This window comes from Myotis daubentonii, chromosome 1 (assembly GCF_963259705.1).
Source record: "Myotis daubentonii chromosome 1, mMyoDau2.1, whole genome shotgun sequence".
NCBI lineage: Eukaryota > Metazoa > Chordata > Mammalia > Chiroptera > Vespertilionidae > Myotis > Myotis daubentonii.
In genome coordinates this window covers 162,197,347-162,224,627 of record NC_081840.1, presented here as the reverse complement: position 1 = coordinate 162,224,627, position 27,281 = coordinate 162,197,347, and the positions used below count along the sequence as shown (strand labels likewise).

The following is a 27,281-nucleotide window of genomic DNA, read 5'->3' as shown; positions in this document are numbered from 1 at the left end:
ATGCTGATATATGCTACAACATGGATGAACCTTGAGAATATGATAGTAAGTGAAATAAGGCAGTCATAAAACAAATACTGTATGGTTCCACTTATATGAGATACATAAAGGAGTCAAACTCACAGAAACATAAAGAATGGTGGGAGTCAGGGGCTGGGAGAAGGGGGAAATGAGCTATTTTTGAATGAGTATAGTTTCAGTTTGGCATCATGAAACAAGTTCTGGAGATTGATTTCAAAACAGTGTGAATATGCTTTGTACACTAAAAAGTTGTTAAGATGGTAAATCTTATGTTATATGTATTTTACCACAATTAAAATAATTTTTAAAAATAAAAAGCTAAATATCACATAGAATACTAATCTAACCATAAACTAGAATCAATCCAAGTCATCTAGACTAACATCAGACTCAGAGAAAAATTCTCTTATGGCTTTTGTTATCTTTTTTTATATTTTACCAGAGGCCTGGTGCACGAATCCTGACCTGCAGGGTTGGGCCGAAACCTGCTCTCTGACATCCCCTGAGGGGTTCCCAGATTGCAAGCGGGCGCAGGCCAGGCCGAGGGACCCCACTGGTGCACGACTGGGCCCAGAGAGGGATGCAGGAGGTTGGCCAGCCAGAGAGGGACCTTGGGAGGGCTCCAGGGAGTGTTCTGCCAGCCTGTTTCACTCAGTCCCGATGGGCCGGACCCCAGCAGCAAGCTAACCTACTGGTCAGAGCATCTGCCCCCTGGTGGTCAGTGCATATCATAGTGAGCAGTTGATTGGTCTTAGCATATCATTAGCATATTATGCTTTGATTGGTTGAATGGCTGACCAGAGGACAGGACACTTAGCATATTAGGCTTTTATTATATAGGATTAGAACCTACCAGTAAAATACAAGAACATGTCAACAAATATATTAATGTAACAAGAATCACTAATAAATATGAACGTTACAGTCTGGTGAAGAGTTTGATAAATCTAAATGTAGAAAAATAATTTGTAAAGTTACATTACCAGTCACCTGTTTGACTTCTTTTTCTGATGTTACCTAAATTCTGAAGCATGCTTCAAGAAAAAAAAACTGACAAAGACAAAAATTCATATACTCTTTGGGTTCTTTTTTTTTTTTTTTTTTAATCCCACGAAGGGGGCAAGAGAGGTTAAGGTTAAGTCTCCCATCCATTTGCAAGACCATTACCTTTCGAATAAAGTTGACATGGCATTCCCCCTTCTGTACGCTGGGCGGGCAGTCTGGGGGCACATCGTAGAGAGCGTGATCCCTGCTCTGCTGGGCCGCAAACAGCACCGGTGACTGGAAACGCAGCTCAAGGGAGTTCAGGGCTTTGACCACATGGGTAACATCAAAATTCTGAATTAAAAGGAAAGAGCAAATGTGGAAGACGCCTCGTCTGTAACGCTTTAGATATAGGCATATACACGATGGAAGAAGAGATGCAACTGAAATCTTTAGAGTGATCCTTGCTGAAGGAAAGCACTTTTCCAAAATAGTATATCTAAGTGGCCGGCTTTTAGCTCTAACTGAGTACATTCTCCTGCCTGAACGTGGATTTCTAGGTTTCTCCTTCTGTTTTTACTGACAGATGATAGTCCTAGTAAACAGAGCACGTAGAAAATATATTTAGCTCCGTAATGTGTGCTCTGGCTATTTACATATGGCCTTGAACTGCCAAGGGTTTCCTAGACGCTGCATGACAACCTGACTCTTTGCTATAAATAGCATGTATTTCTAAGTCATAACTTATTTTTGTTTTAGAAAGTCTACCCTTGAAAGGGAAGAGAGATCAAAATATGACCTCATAGTGCCATTATTCCAGATAGGAAGGAACATTTTCTTTTAGAATGGTGGGTCAATTTTCATTTCCCATGAAACTCTGGATCATCGAGTAATGGAGAAGGGAAGAGCATTTGTTGAATACTTCCCATGTGTCAAGCACTGTGCCCATCATTTTATACTGTGAGCTTACTAAGTCCTCACAGTAACTCCATAGGGTTTGCAGTGTTTTCATCATTCTACAAATATGTCAACTGAGAAATAAAGTAACGTACGCAAAGCTTGTACCAGCCTGCATGGGCAAATACTTAGCTTTCTCTACTTACAATAACAATGAGCAAACACATATAAGTGGGAGTTTTTTGCCTGATGTTATTTTGTACTTACATATTTTCTGAACATGTTGTTTGTTTTCCCAATAAGAACATTATTGAGCAGGACCTTTGAAACTGTATCAACACCCTCGAAAATCAAATTTACTTTTTGCCATTGGCTGAAAAAAAAGAAAAGATGTTTAAAACAGGATATAAAAAACATTAACTTAGATAAGTCCTTTTTCATTAGTTAAGAACTAAAGGAATAAATATTTCACCGAAAATATACATCCTTAATAATCAGTTTCCAATGAAATTTAGAGAAGTATTAGTTTAATACATTTTTATATTGAGTGATCCTTATCTTTCTTCATAATATTCCAATCACCATAAAACTATGAGAACAACTTACATTTTCCAAATTCACTAACTTTTTTTCTAGAAAACTTCACAAAGTTCTTTTAAAAACCAAATTAAATAATAGACACAAAACATTTTTACAAAGTATTAAATTCACGACAGTATCTAAGAGAACACATTAACCAACTAACGAGTATCTGTGAGTGAATATCATGTGATCAGCACTCTGCTAAGCCTCACAGGAAATTCAAACAGTCTCTAAATTTAAGAAGACTGCGGTCTGGTTGGCATTCAAGCCTAAAAACAAAGAGAAAACTCTGTGTCTCCTACTTTGTAGTATAGTCTTATTGGACAGACTACGGTCCTTTTAGAGTTTACGTTATAAGGAAAGACTTTAAGAAGGAAACAAGAACTTAAAGAAGAACAGAATAAGTAAACTGTGGTATATCCACACAATAAAATCTAATTTGACAAATAAAAGAAACCAAGTACAGCAAGTCCTTGAAAAATGTTGTTTTGTTCTATGTCATTTCTTTGTAACATCGAGGGGGGAAAAGTCAATTCCGTATGAGCCACCATCTGTGCAGGGTGTGCATGTCCTCCCCGCGTCTGTGTGGGTTTTCTCTGGGGACTCTGGTTTCCTCCCACCTCCCAAAGATGAACTGATATGTCTAGAGTAGACTGTCCCAGTGTGAGGTCCCGCTTACGCCCTGAGCTGCCTCGAGAGGGACCCTGAACTGAAATTAGTGGGTTGGAAAAATCATGATCTTATTTGTGCTTATTTATCTTTGTTAAATGGATGTAGAGCTCCTATTTATCTCAATGTTTAATAGTAGAAGTGTTTTGGGTCCTCATTTATAAGTTTGGTGATATTTTTGTGACCAGGATTATGGCTTAGAAACTTACCTCTTATTTATATCAATTCACCTATGGTAAAACTGGCCTTGTTATATGTAAGCTTCTCTTTCAAGAATGTTAAGTGAGGACTTACTGTACTTGTGAATGTGGTAACACAGATGATCTGTGAGAACATTATCATGGTAAGTGAAAGATCTAGGCACAAAGGACCACCTGTGATATAATCCCATTTATATGAGATTTCCAGAAAAGACCTATAAAAGGGACTGAGGAACTTTTTTATTTAGCAATAACAGTGGTAGACATAATTGGGTTACATTCTGCTTCATAGAACATTACTGAAAATTACTGAAAACTAGAACATGCTTTTCCTCATGGCCTCATGACATAATATGACACCAAAGCAATAGTCTCAATGGCTAGTTAATACCACACTCAACAAATGCTGTATCTCTGATCCTACTTGACAATATTATAAATATACCAGAGGCTTGGTGCATTCATGCACGGGGGTGGGGGCTGGGGGGGTGGTCCCACAGCCTGGCCTGCACCCTCTATAATCCAGGACCCCTCGAGGAATGTCCGACTGCTGGGATCAGGCCTAAACTTGCAGTCAGACATCCCTCTTGCAATCCGGGACCACTGGCTCCTAACGGCTCACCTGCCTGCTTGCCTGATCGCCCCTAACCATCTCTCCTGCCTACCTGATTGCCCCTAACTGCTCCCCTGCCAGCCTGATCGCCCCTAACTGCTCCCCTGCTGGCCTGATCGCCCCTAACCACATCTGCTTTGGCCCCCAGGACCCAGGCTTCCCTCCTCCGGCCAGCCGCAGGCACCTGGAACCCGGGATTCCCTCCCTCTGGCCGGCCACAGCCAGAGGCGCCCAGGACCGCAGGCAGCTTCTCCAGGACCCAGCTTTATCAGGAAGGACATCCTGTCTAATTAGCATATTACCCTTTTATTAGTATAGACTAGAGGCCTGATGCACGAAAATTCATGCACTGGGGGCCAGGGGAGTCCCTCAGCCCCGCCTGCCCCCTCTACCAGTCTGGGAGCCCTCAGGGGATGTTCTACTGACTGTGGGGAGCAACCAGCCGATCAGGGGAAGGCACCTGCCCCCAACACACCTCGCTGCTGCTGCCCCTGGCCTCCCTCTGTGGGAGGCAACCGGACTGATCAGGGGAAGGCAACGCTCCCATCATGCCTCTGCTGCTGCCACTGCCGGCCATCTGCGGCTTACCTAAGCCTCAGACAGCCACTGCAACTTTGTCTAGAAGGACATCCGGAAGGATGTCTGGAAGACATCTGCTCAATTAGCATATTACCCTTTTATTAGTATAGATATGCTCTATTGATTACTGTGAGCAGGGAGGGGAAATGCAGGTAAGAGAATTGACCAGGTTTAGGTGACTTCATTATAACCACAGGAAAAATGACTAAGACAATTTCTTTTTCTTTTTCTCTTTCTTTTTCTTTTCTGGTTAATCCTCACCCGAGGATATTTTTTCCATTGATTTTTAGGGAGAGTAGAAGAGAGAGGGAAAGACAGATAGAAACATCCAGGTGAGAGAAACACATTCATTGGTTGCCTCCTGCGGGAGCCCCGACCAGGGCCTGGGCTGGGGAGGAGCCTGCAACCAAGGTACATCCCCTTAACTGGAATTGAACCCGGGACCCTGTGCTCCACAGGCTGACGCTCTATCCACTGAGCCAAACTGGCTGGGGTGATTAGGACATAATTTCATAACTCACGATCCATGGCAACATCTTCATCTATAAATCAAATATAATCATATATTCACTTTTATAGTACAAGGCTTTAGTCGAATGACTCTCTGATATGCAACCTAAAAAACAAGAGATTAGCCTGGCCAGAGTGGGGTGGCTGAATGTCGACTATGAACCAGGAGGTCTCCGTTCAATTCCTGGTCAGGGCACATGCCTGTGTTTCGGGCTTGGATTGCAGGTTCTGTCCCTAGTAGGGGGTGTACAGGAGGCAGCCAATCAATGATTCTCTCTCATCATTGATATTTCTATCTCTCTCTCCCTCTCCCTTCCTCTCTGAAATCAATAAAAATATATTTTAAAAAAATAAGAGATTATTGCAGAGACAGGGAAAGAAAAAAAAAAGCTTAAATAATAAATACATAAAAATTAGATATAGATATAAATATAAATATAAATATAGACATAGACACATACATACCTAATATCAAAAGGGATTTGAAATTCCTTGCTATAGGTCCAGTTATCCAAGGAGATCCATCTGTAGTTAAGGTCATTAAATCTGTAGTAAGGATCCTGTTGATAAAAATTATGGTAGATGACTAAATATGCAAAAATAAATTAATTAAACGTGAAACAAATTATTAACAATAGCTACTTATCACCTAAAAATGAATGAACTCTTGGCTTAGGAGTACAAGCATTTCACATGCCAGCAAATCTCATCCTCAAGGCTAAAGTTCCATTCATTTAAGAAACAAAGTGAACATGGTGCCCTAGCTGGTTTGGCTCAGTGGATAGAGCGTTGGCCTGCGGACTGAAGGGTCCCAGGTTTGATTCCGGTCAAGGGCACAAGCCCAGATTGCGGGTCGGTCCCCAGTGGGGGGCATGCAAGAGGCAGCCGATCAATGATTCTCTCTCATCAGTGATGTTTCTATCTCTCCCTCTCCCTTCCTCTCTGAAGCCAGTAAAAATATTTTTTTAAAAAAAAAGTGAACATGGCATTCACATACTAAAAGTACTAAAATGCGGGTTTTTTTAAAGTTCAACAAAATATCTGAAATGAAGAGCTCTGAAATATAAATGATATAGTAGTTTCTTTATCAAACAACATGTGTGGAGATTAAGATTGGCTTCCCTTGTTAAAACCAAACTCAGAACCGCCAAGGGATTAGCACTAAATGAAAGACAGACCTTCTGATGTGCAGCCATCACTCCCTCCCCGCCCTGCGGGTCTCTCTCTGCCTATTGCTGCTGCAATCTCAGCTGGCCTCCGGGGCAGATGTTTCTCCTCCACTGCCCGAAGGTCAGCAAAACTCCCACTCCTTGGATTCACTTAGCATTTCCAAAGTTGTTTTTCACTCAGCTTTGCTAAGTGAGCACAAGAAGGGTCTCTATAGAGAATACACAGGAAGCACAGACACCATCACACTTCAGGTTTCCTGGATTATCCCAGACCAGGTCAGCCACCCACAGGCCAAATGCAGCTCACTACCTGTTTTGTGTGGCCAGCCAAGTAAGAATGGACACATGTCAACAAAATAAAGTCTTAGTAGAAAACAGCCATGCCCATTCCTGTACCAAGTATATATGGCAGCTCTCATGCTACAATGACATGGCCCAGGAAGCCTAATCCCTTGCCCTTTACTGAAAATGGCTGCCAACCACTGCCCAGGTGACCAGGTGACCAGTCTGTCGGGTGTCCACGATGCTGTTCCAACGGAGGGTCCAGCCCCACATCCTCCCTTTCAACATCCTTACGTCTTCTTCTCCTACTCATTTCCCACCCTTGACCTCCCAGGTGAGGGCGCCCGGACAGGGGGCAGAACGGAGAGTGGTTAGCAGAGCTTTTCGGTGCATCTTCTATGAACATCCCCACAGCTGCACAGAGGAAAACAGTGCGGACCGGAGGGCTTCTCCCCCTGACTGGGAGATTTCCTCAGGGACTGCAAGAAAGAGACGGAAAAGCCGTCTTTGTCAGGCTCCACAGAGGTAAGGGCTGGACGACCAAGTTAGGTCGGCAAAGGCCAGCTGGGCACAGAGCCCAAACCTGTAAGAGACACCTCATCACTGGGTGTGTTTGGAGGTGGAAAGAAGGCACCTGCCAGAAAGTGCTCCTGACCGGAGGATGTATTTTGATAAGCTACTAGGGGAGGGAGTGGTTGATGAGATTTATTAACAACCAGGAATCACCAAACTGATATATTTTTTAATGTTTTAAAAATGTTTTTATTTATTTCAGAGAGAGGACAGGAAAGAGAGAGATAGACACATCAATGATGAGAGAGAGTCATTGATCAGCTGCCTTCCGCACACCCGCTACTGGGGATCGAGCCCAAATCCCGGACCAGGAATCAAACAGAAACCTCCTGGTTCATGGATCAGTGCTCAACCACTGAAGCACACGGGCCGGGCCAAACTGACGTTTAAGGTCTGGTTTTGTTCTGCTAAATGAGGTGTACCAGAGCCAGCCAACTTGTTTCCTTTTCTGCTTTTCCCCACACATAGGACTTAGCCTCTCCAATGAATAAACATGCAATAAATACTTAAGGACACAGGTTTGAAGAGGCACCCAGTTATTGGCCTACCCATGTGTGTCCACCCAGCCCTATTTATAACTCTACACTATGGACTCAGCCCAATACAGCTAAAAATATCATGAGAAAGAAGGCGTGAGGCTAATGCAGTTGCAACATGTCCACCTGCTAAGCCTTAGGGCTGCCGATGACCTGGCCTTCAGGGCACAAGTCACCTTCCTGTCTCCTGGATCCTTGAAGGAAGCTGCGTGTTGAGTTCACGGGGGCCATCTTCTCAAATATATTTTCTGTAGACGGGATTTAGAGGTTGAAATTTTTTTCTTCTTTAAAAGAAGCTGATCTGAAAAGGCTACGTACTCTTTGAGTCCTACTACATGCCATTCTGGAAAAGACAAAACTATAAAGACAGTGAAAAGATCAGTGGTTGCTAGGGATTAAAGGGAAGAAAGAGATGAACAGACAGAGCAGAGCAGGGAGTGAAGTTACTCTGAATGATGCTGAAGTGGTGGGTACATATCATTACACATCTGTCAAAACCCAGACTGTGCACCACCAAGAGAGAAGGCTAATGTAACTACAGCCTCTGAGTGACGACGACGCAGCGCCACTGTGGGCTCATTGATAGTAATAAAGGTACCAACCCTGATGGGGATGCTGGTAATGGGAAGCCTGTGCTCGTGTGGGAGTAATGGGAGCTGTCTTTATTTTCCATCCCATGTTGCTGTGAACCTAAAATTGCTCCAAAAAACTGAAGTTTTTAAATAAAATTCTCTTACTAAGAGAAAATATCTTATTGTCCATAAAGTAAAAGTGGCAGAGGCTTAGATTACATTTTTATAATAACTATTCCGAATGCTGAGCGAAAGCAACCAACATAGTTTGGTTCCAGATTGGTCTGACCTCCTGTGCTCATATTAAAATTCTGAGTCCCACTTAAAGCAAACAGTGGCTCAGTGTCACATCTAATGACCAAGGACCCATGTAAGTCACTGAATTGTTAAGCAAACCCATGAACCCTAAAAACAACAACAGTATCATTTGTTGACCATTTACTGTCAGCCTCCAAGAAGGCGCTCACCCACTCGTATTTCCAAAACAAACACCATTTCATAGAAGAAGACACTAAAGCTCCAAAAGGTGAGTGACTTTCCCGAGGCCCCAGGGCGAAGCAGAAGTACTTCCAGCAACGAAACCAACTCAGTCCAACACCAAGGTCTGCATTCTTCCAGCTATACCACAGTACCTCACGCCACACAAACTCACCCTTTACACCAGAGGATCGTGCCACAGTAGAAGCTGAGAGTTACTGCCTGGGACCCTGGGGGGCAGGTATTATCATCACTCCTTTTATTAAGACTCCAAGGCTCAAGTCAAATGACAATTATGCGGTGGGTCACTGGCTCAGGCCCAGAATATCTGGCTCCAGTCCGCGTGCCTCATCATTACCTGACACTGCCATCACTGTCCCAAAGGTTGTCAACAATTCCAATGTCAGTGCTGCCTACCAAGTGGGAGCCAGGAGGTAAACAGGCTATGTGGGGCCTGAGCCAGTCATTTATAATTGATACTTACCGCACTTACTACAAGTCAACAAACTCTGTGTCACCAAACCATGCAAATGACAGTATAAGTCTCGTTTTCTCTAGACCAGCGGTTCTCAACCTGTGGGTCACCAGTCGAACAACCCTTTCACAGGGGTCGCCTAAGACCATCCTGCATATCAGATATTTACATGACGATTCATAACAGTAGCAACATTACAGTTATGAAGTAGCAACGAAAATAATTTTATGGTTGGGTCACAACATGAGGAACTGTATTTAAAGGGCCAGAAGGTTGAGAACCACTGCTGGACACTTCTGAACTACCTCTATCTATATCTGCATATAGACACATAGACTCCTTGACCAGGTATATATATTTCTTTTACTCCCCAATTCTGCTTCAGTCCAATGCCTGCTTCTATCCCAGACATAATTACTTCACTGGAGAAAAGAAGAGTTTATAATCATTTCATGTACATATTGTGTTCTTGGACACAGGCAAAAAATAAATAAACCAAGTTTAAGAAAACACTTATTCAAAAACAAGAAAAATTAAACAATATATTAATTAAGATTCACCAATATTTGGTAAAACCTTAATTTGTAAAAAGCAAGAGAATGATAATTCAGGATATTGGTTACCTTGGAGAGAGGCAGGCGGTGGGACTGGGGGGGGCAAGGTCACTGCAATGGTACTGGGAATGTGCGGGCTCATAAACTGAATAGCAGGCACATGGGTATTCATTTAAATTAGACTTTAAAATCCATAAACACACACATGCACATAACTTTCCATGTACTGAGTACTATATTAAAAAAAAATGCTCATGGGAAGCTAAGCCACTTTCAACTACACAGGGATTTATGTTCCTCAGTGTCTCTACTGTCAAATATGAGCTTCAACTACAAGGCTTACTTCAGAGGATGCACATAGGTAAAAGAGATCTCAAGCTCATGAGTCATCAAAACATTTTAGTGATCTTAATATTTTTTTCTAAAATGCTTAAACTACTAAGTAGTGCTTCCCAAATAACATACCTCTAGGTCAGCGGTTCTCAACCTGTGGGTCGCGACCCCTTTGGGGGTTGAACGACCCTTTCACAGGGGTCGCCTGAGACCATCGGAAAACACATATATAATTACATGTTGTTTTGTGATTAATCACTATGCTTTAATTATGTTCAATTTGTAACAATGAAATTGGGGGTCACCACAACATGAGGAACTGTATTAAAGGGCCACGGCATTAGGAAGGTTGAGAACTACTGCTCTAGGTAAAAAGGGGTTACAATGTAAAGAAATTTCTTATTTTATGACCAATGAGGATTTAAAGGGGGAACTTAAAAGAGGAAACAAGGCATTTTTCTTAGCCCACTCCTAAGGGCCAGAACTCATGGAAGTTTAGGATAGATGCCTGGAGAGAGATCCATGACTGATATGAAAGATCAGAGAAGAGGATCCAATCACACTTGCTCTCAGAGAGGACAGGCATGTAAACAGATCCACAGCCACACTTGCTGTCTCTGAGATGGGTGGTAAGAACTCAATGGGGAGCCCGGGCCAGCTGGCTCAGTTGGTAGGAGCACCTCCAGTACACCAAAGGGTTGTGGTTTGGTTCCTGGTCAGTGCACATGCCTGGAATGCCAGTTTGATCCCTGGTTGGGGCTCATTCGGGAGGCAACCAATCGCTATTTCTCTCTCACATCTATGTTTCTCTCTCTCAAATCAATAAATATATCATTGGATGAAGATTAAAAAAACACAAAACCAAACAAAATAAGGGAGGTGGAGCATAGTGGATGGAGGAACAAAATCAGTCATGAACTGATGAAGCCAGGTAATGGGTAAATGGGAGTTCATTTTGCTACTGTTATCATATGTGTTTGAAATTCACTATAATAAAATGTTTTAAAAGTATATTCACATGGCAATTGCCTCTTGAATACTCAAAAGGTACCAAAATACACATTTATCCACACAGATGCACATATTTTATTGGAATGTATTGATGAGTGATAAGCTGTACATTAGGGCTTCCAGGGACAGAGTCCTGGCTCCTTGGACAGAGTGATTCAAATTAACTTGTTCATCACATGTGTAGCTACTGTGATATAATCTTATAGTTTATATTTTATAAATTTACACATCTAAAAATATTCTTCTCTGACCATCTGTCCCAATTACATGTGAAGAATTAAGGTACTGATAAAATTTAGAGAAAAGTACTAAGCATCTGGTACCTACCATTTTTAGTATATGTGTATATTTATATATTTATAACATATTTTATTCTATATTTAAGATTTTAAGAATACATCTTTATAACAAAATCTATGTGGTTACTAAATATTATTCTAGATCCATATTTATAAATACATAGATACAGAAAGATGTTCACCATATATTTTGAATGACGAAGTTACTTAACCATCTTAAAGATTTATTTCATTTTTATATTATTGGATTTCTTTGTATATACTTAGAAAAATCTGGAAAGATATACATACAGCAATTACCTCTGCTTTATAGTATGTTTTTTTATTGGCTTTCTCCCTTCCTTATATTTTATATTTTTCTGCATCAGTTTTTGTACAATAAGCATTAAACATTTATAATTATTTTTAAAGAATTTACAGAGAGAGAATAAGAAAATAATACCAGTATATGTGAATTTCATGCATGATAAAAGTAATCTATATATATAAAGGGCTAATATGCAAAATGTCCCTCTGACCATTCAACCAGTCACTATGACACATATTGACAACGAGGGGTCAGACGCTCATGCAGGAACTGCCCTGACTCTTGTCAGCCATTTACAAAGAAATGGTACTGCGAACCTGGCGCTGATAAAGCAACACTCAGCTTCCCCCAAGTGGGACACAGGCCCTGCCACCACCCCAGAGTGACAGCCCACCAAATTGCAGCCAACGCTGCCAAGACCCCATGGTGCAAAATACAGCCCACAGCCCAGCCCAGCCTGGAAATGGTGGCTGTGGGCGCCAGGTAATGACATCACGTAGCAACACCCAGTTTCCTCTCCCTAGCAGCTAGCCTCCTTGGAGTTTCTTCAGCCCAGGAACACAACTTGCTTTATAGCCAGGTGCAATCATTTTACAGTTTAACCAAATGTCTGTGAAATGTTTTCACGTGCCTCATCTCATTTGATCCTCACAGAAGTCCTGGAGTAGGTAGATAGGAGACTTGGTGGAATCCTATTTTCTTTTCATTATCCGGAAAAGAGAGATTTAGAAAGTTTAGAACCTTGACCCCACTGAAAAGAAGTAAGAAATGGTGGAACTTGAAAATGACTTCAGGTTTTCTCACTGCACGGAATATAGTCAAACACTGCTGCAGTTAAATATTTTATTCTTTGTTCTCCCTGCGTGATCTACAATAATAATCTGCTTCGTGTTGACATTTACTGCTGTGTTGCTGACAATTACCTGAAAGAGAAGTTGGGGTGCTTCACTGGGCTGGAAAAAGTTTAGCTAAATCAGAAAGCAGGTCTAAATAAGCAAGTTTACTCTATATGTATAAAAGGCTAAGGTGACTAGCGCATATGTGATACATATAAAGCTCTCACTGCCGCCAATCACATACGTGTTTCGATTTGTCATTATAGATCATAAATTTGGTTGACACTTCTATTATAGATAAAGGGCAAATAGTGATTTTAAAATATTTCTTCTAATTAATTTCCTTCAATGTGCCCGAATCTGTGCACTGGGCCACTAGTGTTTTATATCAGTAGACAAAAGAAACATTATTCAAATCATAGAGTAAAAAAACTGACTGACCATTTTTAAAAAATTCAAATGGATCAAAATTTTAAATATAAGAAGGAATTCTTTTTTTTTTTTTTTTTTTTTATTGCTTAAAGTATTACAAAGGGTATTACATATGTATCCATTTTATCCCCCCGCCCTAGACAGTCCCCTAGCCTCCCCTATCACCCAGTGTCTTATGTCCATTGGTTATGCTTATATGCATGCATACAAGTCCTTTAGTTGATCTCTTACCCCCCTACCTCCTGCCCCCCAACCCTCCCCGGCCTTCCCGCTGCAGCTCGACAATCTGTTTGAGGCAGCTCTGCCTCTGTATCTATTATTGTTCAAAAGTTTATAATGGTCTCTATTGTCCACGAATGAGTGAGATCATGTGGTATTTTTCCTTTATTGACTGGCTTATTTCACTTAGCATAATGCTCTCCAGTTCCATCCATGACGTTGCAAATGGTAAGAGTTCCTTCCTTTTTATAGCAGCATAGTATTCCATCGTGTAGATGTACCACAGTTTTCTAATCCATTCATCTACTGATGGGCACTTAGGCTGTTTCCAGATCTTAGCTATGGTGAATTGTGCTGCTATGAACATAGGGGTGCATATATCCTTTCTGATTGGTGTTTCTGGTTTCTTGGGATATATTCCTAGAAGTGGGATCACAGGGTCAAATGGGAGTTCCATTTTCAGTTTTTTAAGGAAACTCCATACTGTCTTCCATAGTGGCTGGACCAGTCTGCATTCCCACCAGCAGTGCACAAGTGTTCCTTTTTCTCCACATCCTCTCCAGCACTTGTCGTTTGTTGATTTGTTGATGATAGCCAGTCTGACAGGTGTGAGATGGTACCTCATTGCTGTTTTGATTTGCATCTCTCGGATGATTAGTGACTTTGAGCATGTTTTCATATGTCTCTTGGCTTTCTGAATGTCCTCTTTTGAAAGGTGTCTATTTAGGTCCTTTGCCCATTTTTTGATTGGATTGTTTATCTTTCTTTTGTTAAGTTGTATGAGTTCCCTATAAATTTTGGAGATTAGGCCCTTATCAGATATGTCATTGGCAAATATGTTTTCCCACACAGTGGGTTTTCTCGTTGTTTTGTTGATGGTTTCTTTTGCTGTGCAGAAGCTTTTTATTTTGATGTAGTCCCATTTGTTCATTTTTTCTTTAGTTTCAAGTGCCCTAGGAGCTGTATCAGTGAAGAAATTGCTTCGGCATATGTCTGAGATTTTCTTGCCTTTGGATTCTTCTAGAATTTTTATGGTATCCTGTCGTACATTTAAGTCCTTTATCCATTTTGAGTTTATTTTTGTGTATGGTGTAAGTTGGTGGTCTAGTTTCATTTTCTTGCATATATCTGTCCAATTTTCCCAACACCATTTATTGAAGAGACTATCTTGGCTCCATTGTATGTTCTTGCCTCCTTTGTCAAATATTAATTGAGCGTATTGGTTCAGGCCGATTTCTGGGCTCTCTATTCTATTCCATTGATCTATATGCCTATTCTTGTGCCAGTACCAGGCAGTTTTGAGAACAGTGGCTTTGTAATACAACTTGATATCTGGTATTGAGATCCCACCTACTTTGTTCTTTTTCAGGATTGCTGCAGCTATTCGGGGTCTTTTTTTATTCCAGATGAATTTTTGGAAAGTTCGTTCTAGATCTCTGAAGTATGCTGTTGGTACTTTAATGGGAAGTGCGTTGAATTTATAGATTGTTTTGGGTAGTATGGACATTTTGATGATGTTGATTCTACCAATCCATGAACACGGTATGTTCTTCCATCTGTTTATGTCTTCCTCTATGTCTTTTTTCAACGTCCTGTAGTTTTCTGAGTAGAGGTCTTTTACCTCTTTAGTTAAGTTTATTCCTAGGTAGCTTAGTTTTTTCGGTGCAATGGTAAACGGGATTGTTTTTATAATCTCTCTTTCTGAAAGTTCACTATTGGTGTATAGAAATGCCTCAGATTTCTTGGGGTTAATTTTGTATCCTGCTACATTGCCAAATTCATGTATTAAGTCTAGTAGCTTTTTGATGGAATCTCTAGGGTTTTGTATGTATAATATCATGTCATCTGCAAATAAGGACAGTTTTACTTCCTCTTTTCCAATTTGGATGCCTTTTATTTCTTCTTCTTGCCGAATTGCAATGGCTAACACTTCCAGTACTATGTTGAACAGGAGTGGTGAGAGGGGGCATCCCTGTCTTGTTCCTGTTCTTAGGGGAAATGGTGTTAGTTTTTGTCCATTGAGTATGATGTTGGCTGTGGGCCTGTCATATATGGCTTTTATTATGTTGAGGTATGATCCTTCTACTCCCACCTTGCTGAGAGTTTTTATCAAAAATGGGTGTTGAATTTTGTCAAATGCTTTTTCTGCATCAATTGATATGACCATGTGGTTTTTTTCTTTCAATTTGTTTATGTGATGTATCACGTTTATTGATTTGCGGATATTGTACCATCCTTGCATCCCTGGGATAAATCCTACTTGGTCATGGTGTATGATCTTTCTGATGTACTGCTGGATCCGATTTGCTAAGATTTTGTTGAGGATTTTGGCATCTATGTTCATGAGGGATATTGGCCTGTAATTCTCTTTCATTGTGTTGTCTTTACCTGGTTTTGGTATTAGGGTGATGCTGGCTTCATAGAATGAGCTTGGAAGTGTTCCTTCCTCTTGAATTTTTTGTAGTAGTCTGAGGAGGATAGGTTTTAGTTCTTCCTTGAATGTTTGGTAAAACTCCCCTGTGAAGCCATCTGGTCCTGGGCTTTTGTTTGATGGAAGCTTTTTGATGACTGCTTCAATTTCTTCCATAGTTATTGGCCTGTTGAGATTTTTAGATTCTTCCTGATTGAGTTTTGGAATGCTGTATTTTTCTAGGAATTTGTCCATTTCCTCCAGGTTGTCTAGTTTGTTGGAGTAAAGCTGTCCATAGTATTTTTTAACAATCATTTGTATTTCTGTGGGGTCTGTTGTTATTTTGCCTCTATCGTTTCTGATTTTATTTATTTGGGTCCTCTCTCTCTGCTTCTTGGTGAGTCTGGCTAGAGGCTTATCAATCTTGTTTATCCTTTCAAAGAACCAGCTCTTGGTTTCATTGATTTTCTGTATTGTTTTTTTGGTCTCTATGTCATTTATTTCTGCTCTAATCTTTATTATCTCCTTCCTTCTGCTCACTCTGGGGTTTTCTTGTTGCTCTCTTTCTAATTCTTTGAGTTGTAGAGTTAGATGATTTACTACCATTTTTTCTTGTCTTTTGAGATAGGCCTGTAGAGCTATAAACTTCCCTCTCAGGACTGCTTTCAATGTGTCCCATAGGTTTTGGATTGTTGTGTTTTCATTGTCATTAGTTTCCAGGATGTTTTTAATTTCTTCTTTGATCTCATTGGTAACCCAATCAATATTTAATAGCATGCTATTCAGCTTCCAGGTGTTTGAGTATTTTGGGTTGTTTTTATTGTAGTTTATTTCTAATATTATGCCATCGTGGTCTGCGAAGACGCTTTTTATGATTTCAATCTTCTTGAATTTGGGGATACTTTGCTTGTGACCCAATATGTGGTCTATTTTTGAATATGTCCCATGAGCACCTGAGAAGAACGTATATTCTCTGGCTTTGGGGTGAAGTGTTCTGAAGATGTCTATTAAGTCCATCTGATCTAGTGAGTCATTTAGGATTGCTGTATCTTTGCTGATTGTTTGTCTATAGGACTTATCCAGTGCTGTCAATGGTGTATTAAAGTCCCCTACTATGATTGTATTGTTGTCGATCTCTCCTTTGATATTTTCCAGGAGTTTTTTTATGAATTTGGGTGCTCCTACATTGGGTGCATATATGTTTACCAGGGTTATATCTTCTTGTTGTATTGATCCCTTTAGTATTATGAAGTGGCCTTCCTTATCTCTTGTTAAGGCCTTCACTTTGAGGTCTATTTTGTCCGATATAAGTATTGCTACCCCAGCTTTCTTTTCCTTTCCATTTGCCTGAAAGATATTTTTCCATCCTTTCACTTTCAGTCTGTGTGAGTCCCTTCTAATGAGGTGGGTTTCTTGTAGACAGCAGATGTATGGGTCATGTTTTTTTATCCATTCAGCCACTCGATGTCTTTTGGTTGGAGCATTTAGTCCATTTACGTTTAAAGTTATTATTGAAAGGTACTTGTTTGTAGCCATTTCCTTTTGTGTGTGTGTGTGGCTGTTTTCTTTCTGAGCTTTTTATTTCTTCTTTTTATACCAGTCCCTTTAGCATTCCTTGCATTGCTGGCTTGGTGGTGACAAACTCCCTTAGTCTTTTTTTGTCTGTGAAGCTTCTTATTTCCCCTTCAAGTTTGAATGATAGCCTTGCTGGATAGAGTATTCTTGGATTCAGTCCTTTGCTTTGCATCACTTTGTAAATTTCAGTCCATTCTTTTCTGGCCTGATGTGTTTCTGTTGAGAAGTCATTTGACAATCTAATGGGAGATCCCTTGTATGTAACTTTCCGTCTCTCTCTTGCAGCCTGTAAGATTCTCTCTTTGTCCTGAACATTTGCCATGGTGATTATGATGTGTCTTGGTGTGGGTCTTTTCGGGTTCACCTTGTTTGGGACTCTCTGGGCTTGTGTGACTTTTTTCTTCCCCACCTCAGGAAAGTTTTCTGATATTATTTCTTCGAGTAGGTTTTCTAATCCTTGTTCATCTTTCTGTTGTTCTGGTACTCCTATTATTCGTATGTTGTTTCATTTCATGTTGTCCCAAAGCTCCCTTAGGCTCTCCTCCTGTCTTTTAATTTTTTTCTCCAATTGCAGTACATTTTGGGTGTGTTTTGCTTCCTTGTCTTCTAATTCACTTATTCGGTCCTCTGCTTCTCCTAGTCTACTGTTGATACTTTCAATGGAGTTTTTCATTGCAGCTATATCACTCTTCATTTCTTCTTGGGTCTTACTTAGGTTGTTGATTTTTTCATCTGTTTCTTCTAGCTTCTTCCATATGTTATCGATTTTTTCATCTGTTTCTTCTAGCTTCTTCCATATGTTATCAATTTTTTCATCTGTTTCTTCTTGCTTCTTGCAGAGGTTGTCGATTTTTTCCTCCATCCGGTTTATGCACTCTAGGATCCTTATTCTGAATTCTTTATCTGTCATGTTGCATGCCTCTGTATTACTTAGCTGCTTTTCTGGAGAGTCCTCCTTCTCTTTCCTTTGGGGGTTTCTTTGTCTACCCATGTTTGATCTCAGTGACATATCTAGACGTTGAGTTTTTCAGTGGTTGCTCCCTTGGTGGCAGTGACTCCTTGGTCTGTGGTTGCTCTTCGGGCGGTTGTGGTAGCAGCTGCTCTTCAGTTGGCAGCAGCTCCTCTGGTGGGTGCTGTTCACAGCTGTGGTGGCTCTTCCGGCTGGTGGGGCGAGGTTTCACGTACAGCTGCTGTTCCTCAGCAGAGGATGAGGTGCTCAGGAGGTTGCTGTTGCTTGGATCTGCTGCGTTGATTTAAAGGCACAAAATACAACACAACAAGGCACCACGTACCAGGCACTATACACAAATATATTCACGATATTAATAACCCCAATTAAAGGTGACCACCTGAATTAAGAGAATTAGGGGATAAGGAAGAAGGAAGAGAAAAAGATAAAAGAGAAAAAGGAAAAGAAAAGTAGGGACCAAAAAAAGGGAGTGCAAAAATGAAATTGGGAAAAAGGAAGGGGGAAAATAAAAGCGAGAAAAGAAAAGAAAAAGAAAAAAAAAAAAGAGCGAAAAGAGAGAATGAAGTGGAAGAGGGAAGAGACTTTTTATATGAGGAGAATACTCCTATAGAACAGCCATTAATCCCAACAAATTCCAGCAACAGCTCCCTGGATATGAATGCAAACTAGAAACAACCAATAATATAACGATGAAAATAGAATGGTGAACACTAATCCCAAAATAAAATAAAGAAAAAATAAAATGGCACTTTAAAAAATGGTAAAATGGTAGCAGTAATAATACTGGTTAAAAATAAGAAGGTAGTAATTAAAAGGGTAAAATCAGGTGATGGAAAAAGAAGAAAAGAAAGAAAAAAAAAAGAACAGAAAAAAAAAGAATGAAAAAAAAAATTGGTTTCTTAGTTAAAAAGTGAAAAAAGAAAAAAAATTGCAGTAGTGAAGGTCCTTCGTTTCTTCTATTCTTCAGTGTGGCTCGCCTTAGACCTTCCAGGTATTCAGGAGAGTGTTGAGTTTCCCTGCGATATACTGTTCCTCTGTGTTGTAAACCACAGTCCTTATTTTAAAGCATGCCGCATTTATTTCCCAGACTGCCTTATTTTGTGTTTAGCAAAGAGTCAGTTTGTGGGTCAGCCTCTGGGTGGCAGTGTTCTGGGGTTGGCCTCTGAGGCTATAGGGCCTCTCTGTCCAGTGGAAGTTCACTGCCCAGAGCTGACTGCGTAATAGTTAGTTACCGGCGCTATGTTGTTGCTGGGATTGAAAATCCCCCTATAGGCCAGACCCTGTTAACTCCCAGGGACTGATCAGGTTATTTTAATCCTTGATCTCGTACAGGGTGGAATCTGGGTGTGGCTGTGCTCCTTGCCTGGGGGCTGGGGGGAGGAGACTCCCTCTCAGGAGCGGGTGGCTGCCCCAGTCCCGGGCTCTGGGGTGTCTCAGCACTCAATTCACTACCACCTCTCCCGGCTCCCCCTCTTTCCCCAGTCTCTCCCCAGATTCCACTCCCCAGCACACTCTCCCTCTCTTCAGCACAGGTGAGTGTCTGTATCCGAAATGTCCCATGAACAGGATTCAGTGAAAACAAACAAACAAACAAATGCCGGCCGCAGAAACGGGGAAGGCTTGGTTTCTGTAAGCTTCTTCTCTTACCGGGACTGCATGGTCAGGTCAGCTCTTCAGGCTGCCCCCTTTAGGCTCAGTCCTCCGTGATCACAGAACCCAGCTCTCAATTTCCCTGGCCCCCCCCTCCCCCCCCCCCCCCCCCCCCCCCCCCGGTCAGGGGCTGTGCCTGTCCCAAGGGACGCGGCTGTCTGCCACGCGGTCTCCCTCCGACTCTCTGGGCTCAGAGGTCAGGCAAACTTTCCTGCCCAAATCCCTGGTTTTTTTTTACCTTTCCAGGGGAGTTCTGCTCTTCCCGGCTGGAAACCCTCTCACCAGCTGAGCAATTTCGCCAATTCGGTGTGAGTGTTACTAGCTTCAGCTGCTCGTTCCATTTGCTCCGGGACACGACCTGGGACACGTCTGCCTATATCGCCGCCATCTTGGTTCTCTCTAAGAAGGAATTCTTATCATTTGCAACAGCATGGATGGAACTGGAGAGCATTATGCTAAGTGAAATAAGCCAGTCAGAGAAAGATAAATAACACATGACCTCACTCATTTATGGGATATAGTGAACAACATAAACTGATGAACAAAAACAGATCCAGAGACAGAGAAGCAGCGATCAGACTGTCAAACCTCAGAGGAATAGTAAGAGATGGTGGGGGTAAGGGGGAGAGATCAACCAAAGGACTTGTATGCATGCATATAAGCCCAACCAATGGACACAGACAACAGGGGGGTGAGAGCATAGTGAGGGGGTTGGGGGTTAATGGGGGGATGTGGACCCATATGTAATACCTTAATCAATAAACAAATTAAAGATTGAAAAAATAATAAAATAAATTTAAAAAATTTAAAAATTAAATATAGCCCTAGCTAGTTTGGCTCAGTGGATACAGCATCAGCCTGCGGACTGAAGGGCCAAGTTTGATTTGGATCAAGGGCACATACCAGGTTGTGGGCTCGATCCCCAGTAAGGGGCGTATAGGAGGCAGCTGATCAATGATTCCCTCTCATCATTGAAGTTTCTATCTCTCTCTCTCTCCCTTCCTCTCTGAAATCAATAAAAATATATAAAATTAAAACTTTTTTAAATATAAGAAAGGAACTATAAAGATATTAAAAGGATAAAACATATGCAAATATTTATTTAATTGGAAGAGAGGGGATTACTTTCAAAGCATAATCCCAAAGACAGAAACAATCATAAAAGAAAAAAACTTTGTAAGATTTCAATATGTAGAACTTTAAAAGTATGACAAAATAATCATTAACAAATGTGAAAGTTTTTTTTAAATTAAATAACAAGAGGTCTAACCAATCTGTTTTAAAGATGAATAGCCAATAGAAAAATAGATTAAAACCCATAAATGAGTAACCCCAAATCACCAATAAACATATTAAAAATATAAAATATGTTTAACCCCACTAGAAAGTACATTGTTTTGTTTTGATTTTTTTAAGTAATATCCAAATCTGCACCTAAAATAAGCATTCTGCTAAAATGATGATGAGAGTATAAAGCTAGTACAGCTTTTATGGAGAACAAACTTGGAAGTTCATATTAACAGACTAAAAAAGTGCATACCCTCTGAATCAGCAATTCCACTTCTAAAAATTTGTCTAAGAAAATAAATGATGGCAAATGTACACAATGGACTTTTTAAAAGAGCCATTAAACATGGTTTGTAGAAATATCTTTACTGCACATAAAACTGTCACAAAATATCTACACAAATAAAAGAGAAAAATGGTAATTGGCGTACGACGATACCCTTTTCATTGGCTAAACAGGACTATATGCAAATTAACTGCCAACTAAGATTGGCAGTTAACTGCCAACAAGATGGCGGTTAATTTGCATATGTAGGCACAATGCAGGGAGGCGAAAGGGAAAGCAGGAAGAAGCCCCCTGCCACTGACAGTGATCGGAAACCCAGGGGGGAGCTAAGAGCTGGGGGGCAGGGCAAAGGCGGCCCTGGGGCCGCCTTTGCCCTGCCCCCCAGCCATGATCGGAGAATCAGGCACCTTTTCCGACCTGGACAGTGATAGCAGGAAGTAGGGGTGAAGCCAGCGATGGGAGCTGGGCACGGTCGAAGCCGGCAGTCCCAGGAGCTAGGGGTCTCTGGCCTGGGCCTAAAGCAAAGCCCACGATCGCGGGGCCGCTGCAGCTGTGGGTCCCCGCTGCCCGGGCTGGACACCTCAGCCAGAGGCATCCTGCAGGGGCAGGGGCGGAGCCCGCGCAATCGCGGCGCCCCCCCGCTGCCACTGCAGGTCCCCGCTGCCCGGGCCGGACGCCTAGGCCAGAGGCGTCAGGCCTGGGCAAGGGGCCGATCCTGCGATTGGAGGGTGATGGGGGTCAACGCCTGAGGGCTTCCCAGTATGTGAGAGGGGTCAGGCTGGGCTGAGGGACACTCCCCCCCGCCCCCCCCACACACACCCAGTGCACGAATTTCGTGCACCGGGCCCCTAGTTTAGTATAAAAAGGTTGTTAAACTGAATATATAAATACTTACGATAAATCTGTTTACACCGAAAACTTCCAAATGGATGTAGTGTATTTTTAAATTTTAATATTAGTAATATCTCTGGAAGTCAGGTTTCCAAGTTCTCTTCTTCTCACTTTTCTATATTTTCTAATTTTGGCACACTGAAAATCTTTTTTTTTAATATATTTTTTATTGATTTTTTTTACAGAGAGGAAGGGATGTTTTTTTACAGAAACATCGATGAGAGAGAAACATTGATTAGCTGCCTCCTGCACAACCCACACTGGGGATGTGCCACAACCAAGGTACACGCCCTTGACCAGAATCGAACCTGGGACCCTTCAGTCTGTAGGCCGACGCTCTATCCACTGAGTCAAACCAGTTAGGGCTGAAAATCTTTCTTTTTTTTTTTTTTTTTAGAAAGGCTTTCCAAAGTTACACCACCAAGGAATTGCACGGAAAAGCTGAGAGCATTCCCAAGCGTCCCCTAATCTATGCGCTTATCATAAGGTTATTTTTTTTAAAATATATATTTTATTGATTTTTTACAGGGAAGAAGGGAGAGGGATAGAGAGCTAGAAACATCGATGAGAGAGAAACATCGATCGGCTGCCTCCTGCACGCCCCCCAGTGAGGATGTGCCCGCAACCAAGGCACATGCCCTTGACCGGAATCGAACCTGGGACCCTTGAGTCCGCAGGCCGACGCTCTATCCACTGAGCCAAACCGGTTCGGCTATCATAAGGTTATTAATTAGGTTTTCTGCCTCACTACCATGTGGCCTCCCACAAAACAGAGCCTGAGTCCCCCTTGTTTTTTTAATGCCTCTTTTAGTGTATGGCATAACAGGAGGATGAATGAATGAATGGTTACCTTTAGGAGAGGCTAAGACACCTAAGGTTTAGATTCTGTATAGGAAATACACAATCACTTACGAACACCCAAGGCTGGCCACAGAGCCTCTCAGTAAATACCAATTCCATTTAACCAACTACTCAGACTGGCAACTCCTTAACTTTTCCTTGACTCCTCTTTCTCTCACACCTCACATTCAATCTATCAACTAATCCAGCTGAACAAATCTTGTGTGTTCCATGTTTAAAATGTGTTCTCACAATCACTTCCCTGCTACCACCCTGGCCCAAGCCAGGAATTACCTCTTGCCCAGACAACTGTAATAATCCCCTACCTGGCCTCCATGCTTCCACTCTGATGCATTGTGGTCTTCACACAATAGTCAAAAATACCTTCTAAAACGCAAATCTAATCATGCAAGTCCAAGCTCAAAACACCCAATAACTTGCCATCACCTGTAGATTAAAATCCAAAGTGTTCCCCATGGCTTACAAGCCCGGCATCACCTGCCTCCCCGCCTCCTTTGAACTCATCCTCCCACCCTCTTGGCTCACAGGCTCCTGCCACACTGGCCTGCTTACTATTCCTGGAACTTTCAAGCATGCTCCCTTCCCTATCCCTGTCTTTTTTTTTCTCTCTTTGCTGGGAATGCACTTCCTAAAACTGACCTCATCAAAAAGACTTCTGCTTTAAAAAGTCGCTTTATCAAATGCCTCTCTTTAACCACTTTTTAAAAGTAGCAACCCTTCCCAATCGACCTTCACTTTCTCTTCCTTTAACCTGCTTTATTTTTCTTCAGGGTACCACCTGTCATTATATTATCTACTAATCTGTTTATTGTCTTTCTTCCACTAGAGATTTTTCTATTGGGCAAAGACTTCGTTTTCTTAAACATTCACTATCAAGCACTTGGAACAGTGCCTGCCACCTTGGAGTTATTGAATAAATACTTATGAGATAATTAGGTGAATGAATAAATGAATGAATGACTTCGGCAAGATGTGCTTCAGGTTCTCATGTAAACACAGTATCTGGGCTAGTGTCTGCTCTAAACTCTAGAATATCTCCTGAGGTCAACACCGAAAAGGAATGTAATAAAGCAGGTGTTATAACATCACAGTATTTAACAATGACACTGATGTCGATGATTACTGCCAACTGGCCTGGAGTTCTCCAAGCCCCAGAAAGCTTCCCCATCTCTCATCCCCCTACCATTTAAGACCCGCATCCACCTTATTGAAACAAAGTTTTCCTAAGAATTTATGAACAGATTTAATAGGCACTGTAAGCTATTCCCATGAGGAAACTTCAGTTATTTCATATTATGAGTAACCTCATTCTCACTGACTAGTTACTGAACACTGTTTCCTGATATGTGGCCCTGTAGCAGGATCTGCTTTGCTAACGTCACTAATGATTTCCCATTGGCTTAATTCCACCAGTGCAAAGAGGCAAGGAGAGGCCCTGCGATGCACACAGGCGTTCTCAAGGCATGTGTAAGTGAAGCCTCGGGGCGCCAAAGTGAGCCGTGGCCTATGCCACAGATGGAGTAACTAAAAATAAAGTACATAAGTTAGAGAATTATTTACTTAAAAAATGAACTGGATGGTAGACAGTGTCAGATAAACTTCCTTTCTGACTTGCATTCTTGAAAAAAAGCTAATGCAGAAAATAACCCTAGTTGACCATCTTGTCATTTAAGTAAAATTTCAATGAAACTCCTGACTGTGAACCACAGTGCTTCAAAAATACATGGCTTTTCAAAACACCAGCGTTGAGAGCAGAATAGTACAGAACCCCGGCTATGGAGTCAGGCCAGCCTGGGTTAGAATTCCATTTCTGCCACTTTGCTGCGGTGTGATCTTGGATAAGTTCTCCTAACTGCTCCCGGCTAATGCAAAGACGCCTTCCATAGAGTTCTTATAAGGAATGAGACTATGCATGCAAACTACTTAGTAAGTACACCTTGTCCCGCCAGCCTGATTCAGTGGTTGAGCACAGACCTATAAACCAGGAGGTCAGGGCTGGATTCCCAGTCAGGGCACATGCCTACGTTGCTGGCTCCTTCCCCAGTGTGGGTGTGCAGGAGACAGCTGATCAATGATTCTCTCATCATGGATGTTTCTAGCTCTCTCTCCCTCTCCCTTCTTCTCTGAAGTCAATAAAAATATATATCTTTTTAAATGTACATCTTGTCCCAGCCAAAGATAATCATAGAATGGGAAAATGACCTGCAGCAGGTGGAACCATGAAGACAGCGGAAGGTGAGAGTCTGCAAACATCTGCACGCACTGGCAATCAACCAGGAAAATGTCCTCCACACGTCTATAAATTAGAGCATCTACTAAACACACGCACATCGCATGCCTTGAGAAGAAAGAGCAACTTTCCTCATATCCCAATCAGCTTTCAAAGTTATGCAGCCTTCACACCTGCACTGACCATCCCTAACCTTACACTTGTAGGTCTGTCTCCTCAACCCATGTGCGGCAAAACCCCAAATCTGACGCCCTGAGACACGTTACTAAACATAGTTAGCATTTACTTAGCAAAACACAATAGTCCCCTGCAGGCAGTATCCAGGTAGCTGAACCAGTAATCCCCCGCCTTAGGCTCTATAGGTGACAGCACGTCCTTCCCATCCACGCTTCAGTGGAGAACTGAGGCGGTAAGTGCACCACAAGTAGCGAGGCCTGTGCCCTAAGGAAACTTCCGCTTTACAGTTACGGAGGTCGGGGCGCGGGTCAGCCTCCATCCAGCCGGGGCCCCAGTGGTGCGCTTCTTCAACAGCACATACGCTGCCTTGGCAGTTCCCCTCAAAGACCACCAGCTGCACAGGGGAAGTCAGTGCCCAACAGAGGAGAAGAGCCCGGGCAGGGGACTCACAGGCGGGTCCCGGGCCTCCCTCCACGAAGGGAAGGCGGGCGCAGGCTCGCGGGGGCGGCCACACAGGGTACCTGGATGAGGTTGCGCTGGAGCAAGGCGGTGTGCACGCAGCCGGGGACCTCCCCGGGCAGCTCCAAGGAGCCGTTCCCGTTGCGGATCCTCCAACTTCCCCGCAAGCTAAAGCTGCGCGCGGCGGCCGTGGGGTCCGCACCGCACAGCGCGAGCAGCAGCAGCAGGCAGGGCCGCATGCTGGGACCCGGAGGGAGGTGTCGGTGCCCGCGCTGCGGGAGGCCACGGAAGCCACGGCGAGCGTGCGGAGAGCCGAGGCGCCAGCCCTTCCAGCCGCGGCCCCGCCCCCGGCCCCCGCCCCGCCCCGCCCGCAGGTCAGCTGAGCAGCAGGGACGCGGTGTGGGCGCGGGTGCGGAACGCCAGCCCCTTGGCACAGCTCGGGCTCCTGGCGCTGCGCTCTGCGCCCGCCTCAGCGCTCATGCCTGCTGCTCGGGTATCGGAACGGGAGACGCAACGGTGCGCGGTGATGGGTGCGCACAGGCCCTGGGGGCAAAGTGGCGCACAGTCCGGGGGAGCTCTGGGACCGAACAGCTTGCGGAGACCACAGCGAGAGAGGCTTCTCTCTGCTTCAGAGAAGCGAAACACCGAGACACCCCACCTCTTCCGTTCCCCAGATTTCCCCAGACCCCCACCTCCTGCAGCTCCCCGGTGGCCTCCAAGTACCCCGCCCTTGAAGGAGTAAGCAATTACTAGAAATACCTCATTCGTGGGGTTGTTTTCAGGGCTGAGAAATCCGTGTACAGCGCGCAGCATGGGGCCCGGTCCAGAGAGCGACCTGCCCGTTAGCCAGTCATCTTAGTGGACTAAGACCTTCTGTTTCGTGAAGCCCCGCAGAGGGGGCTCCTAGGGCCCTGAAACCTTCCCTACACGCGCAGGCAAATTTAAAATCTTCTGCCGCGATCAATGGGACTCCGCAAACCACGAATTCTCTAATACCTCCGTTTCCTGAACTGAAGAAAAAAAAATGTAGAAAGTACTTTTTCAGGTCGTTAGAAGCATCAAATGAGTTAAATAGATGGTTGGCCTGCCCGGCTGGCTGGCTGGGTGGTTGAGCGTTGACCTATGAACCAGGAGGTCAGGGCACCTGCAGGGGTTGCGGGCTCCATTCCTTGTGGGGTGTGCAGGAGGCAGCCGATCAATGACTCTCTCTCATCATTGGTGTTTCTCTCGCTTTCTCTCTCCCTTTCCCTTCCTCTCTGAAATCAATAAAAATGTATTTAAAAAAATAAATAAGTAGATGGTCGTCCGGAACAATGCGAGGGTGCCCAAAAAATAACATAGTAGTCACGTGGCCT

General features: G+C 42.9%; 1 protein-coding gene across 2 annotated transcripts in view; it reads right to left on the bottom strand.

Annotated features, from left to right (window-relative positions):
- The window catches only part of MANBA (mannosidase beta), a 112,247-nt gene extending 85,438 nt beyond the window's left edge, over positions 1–26,809 (bottom strand). Inside the window, exons 1-4 of one of the 2 annotated variants that reach the window (XM_059664340.1) lie at positions 26,686–26,809; positions 5,521–5,615; positions 2,170–2,275; positions 1,189–1,359 (exon numbers count right to left, since the gene is read on the bottom strand). In XM_059664340.1, the coding sequence (XP_059520323.1) occupies positions 1,189–1,359; positions 2,170–2,275; positions 5,521–5,615; positions 26,686–26,739 (426 nt within the window). In that variant the 5' untranslated portion in view covers positions 26,740–26,809. Of the gene's footprint in view, positions 1–1,188; positions 1,360–2,169; positions 2,276–5,520; positions 5,616–25,988; positions 26,274–26,685 lie in introns of those variants that run through there. The other variant, XM_059664332.1, reaches the window with a different exon arrangement.
- Positions 26,810–27,281: the final 472 nt, after the last annotated feature.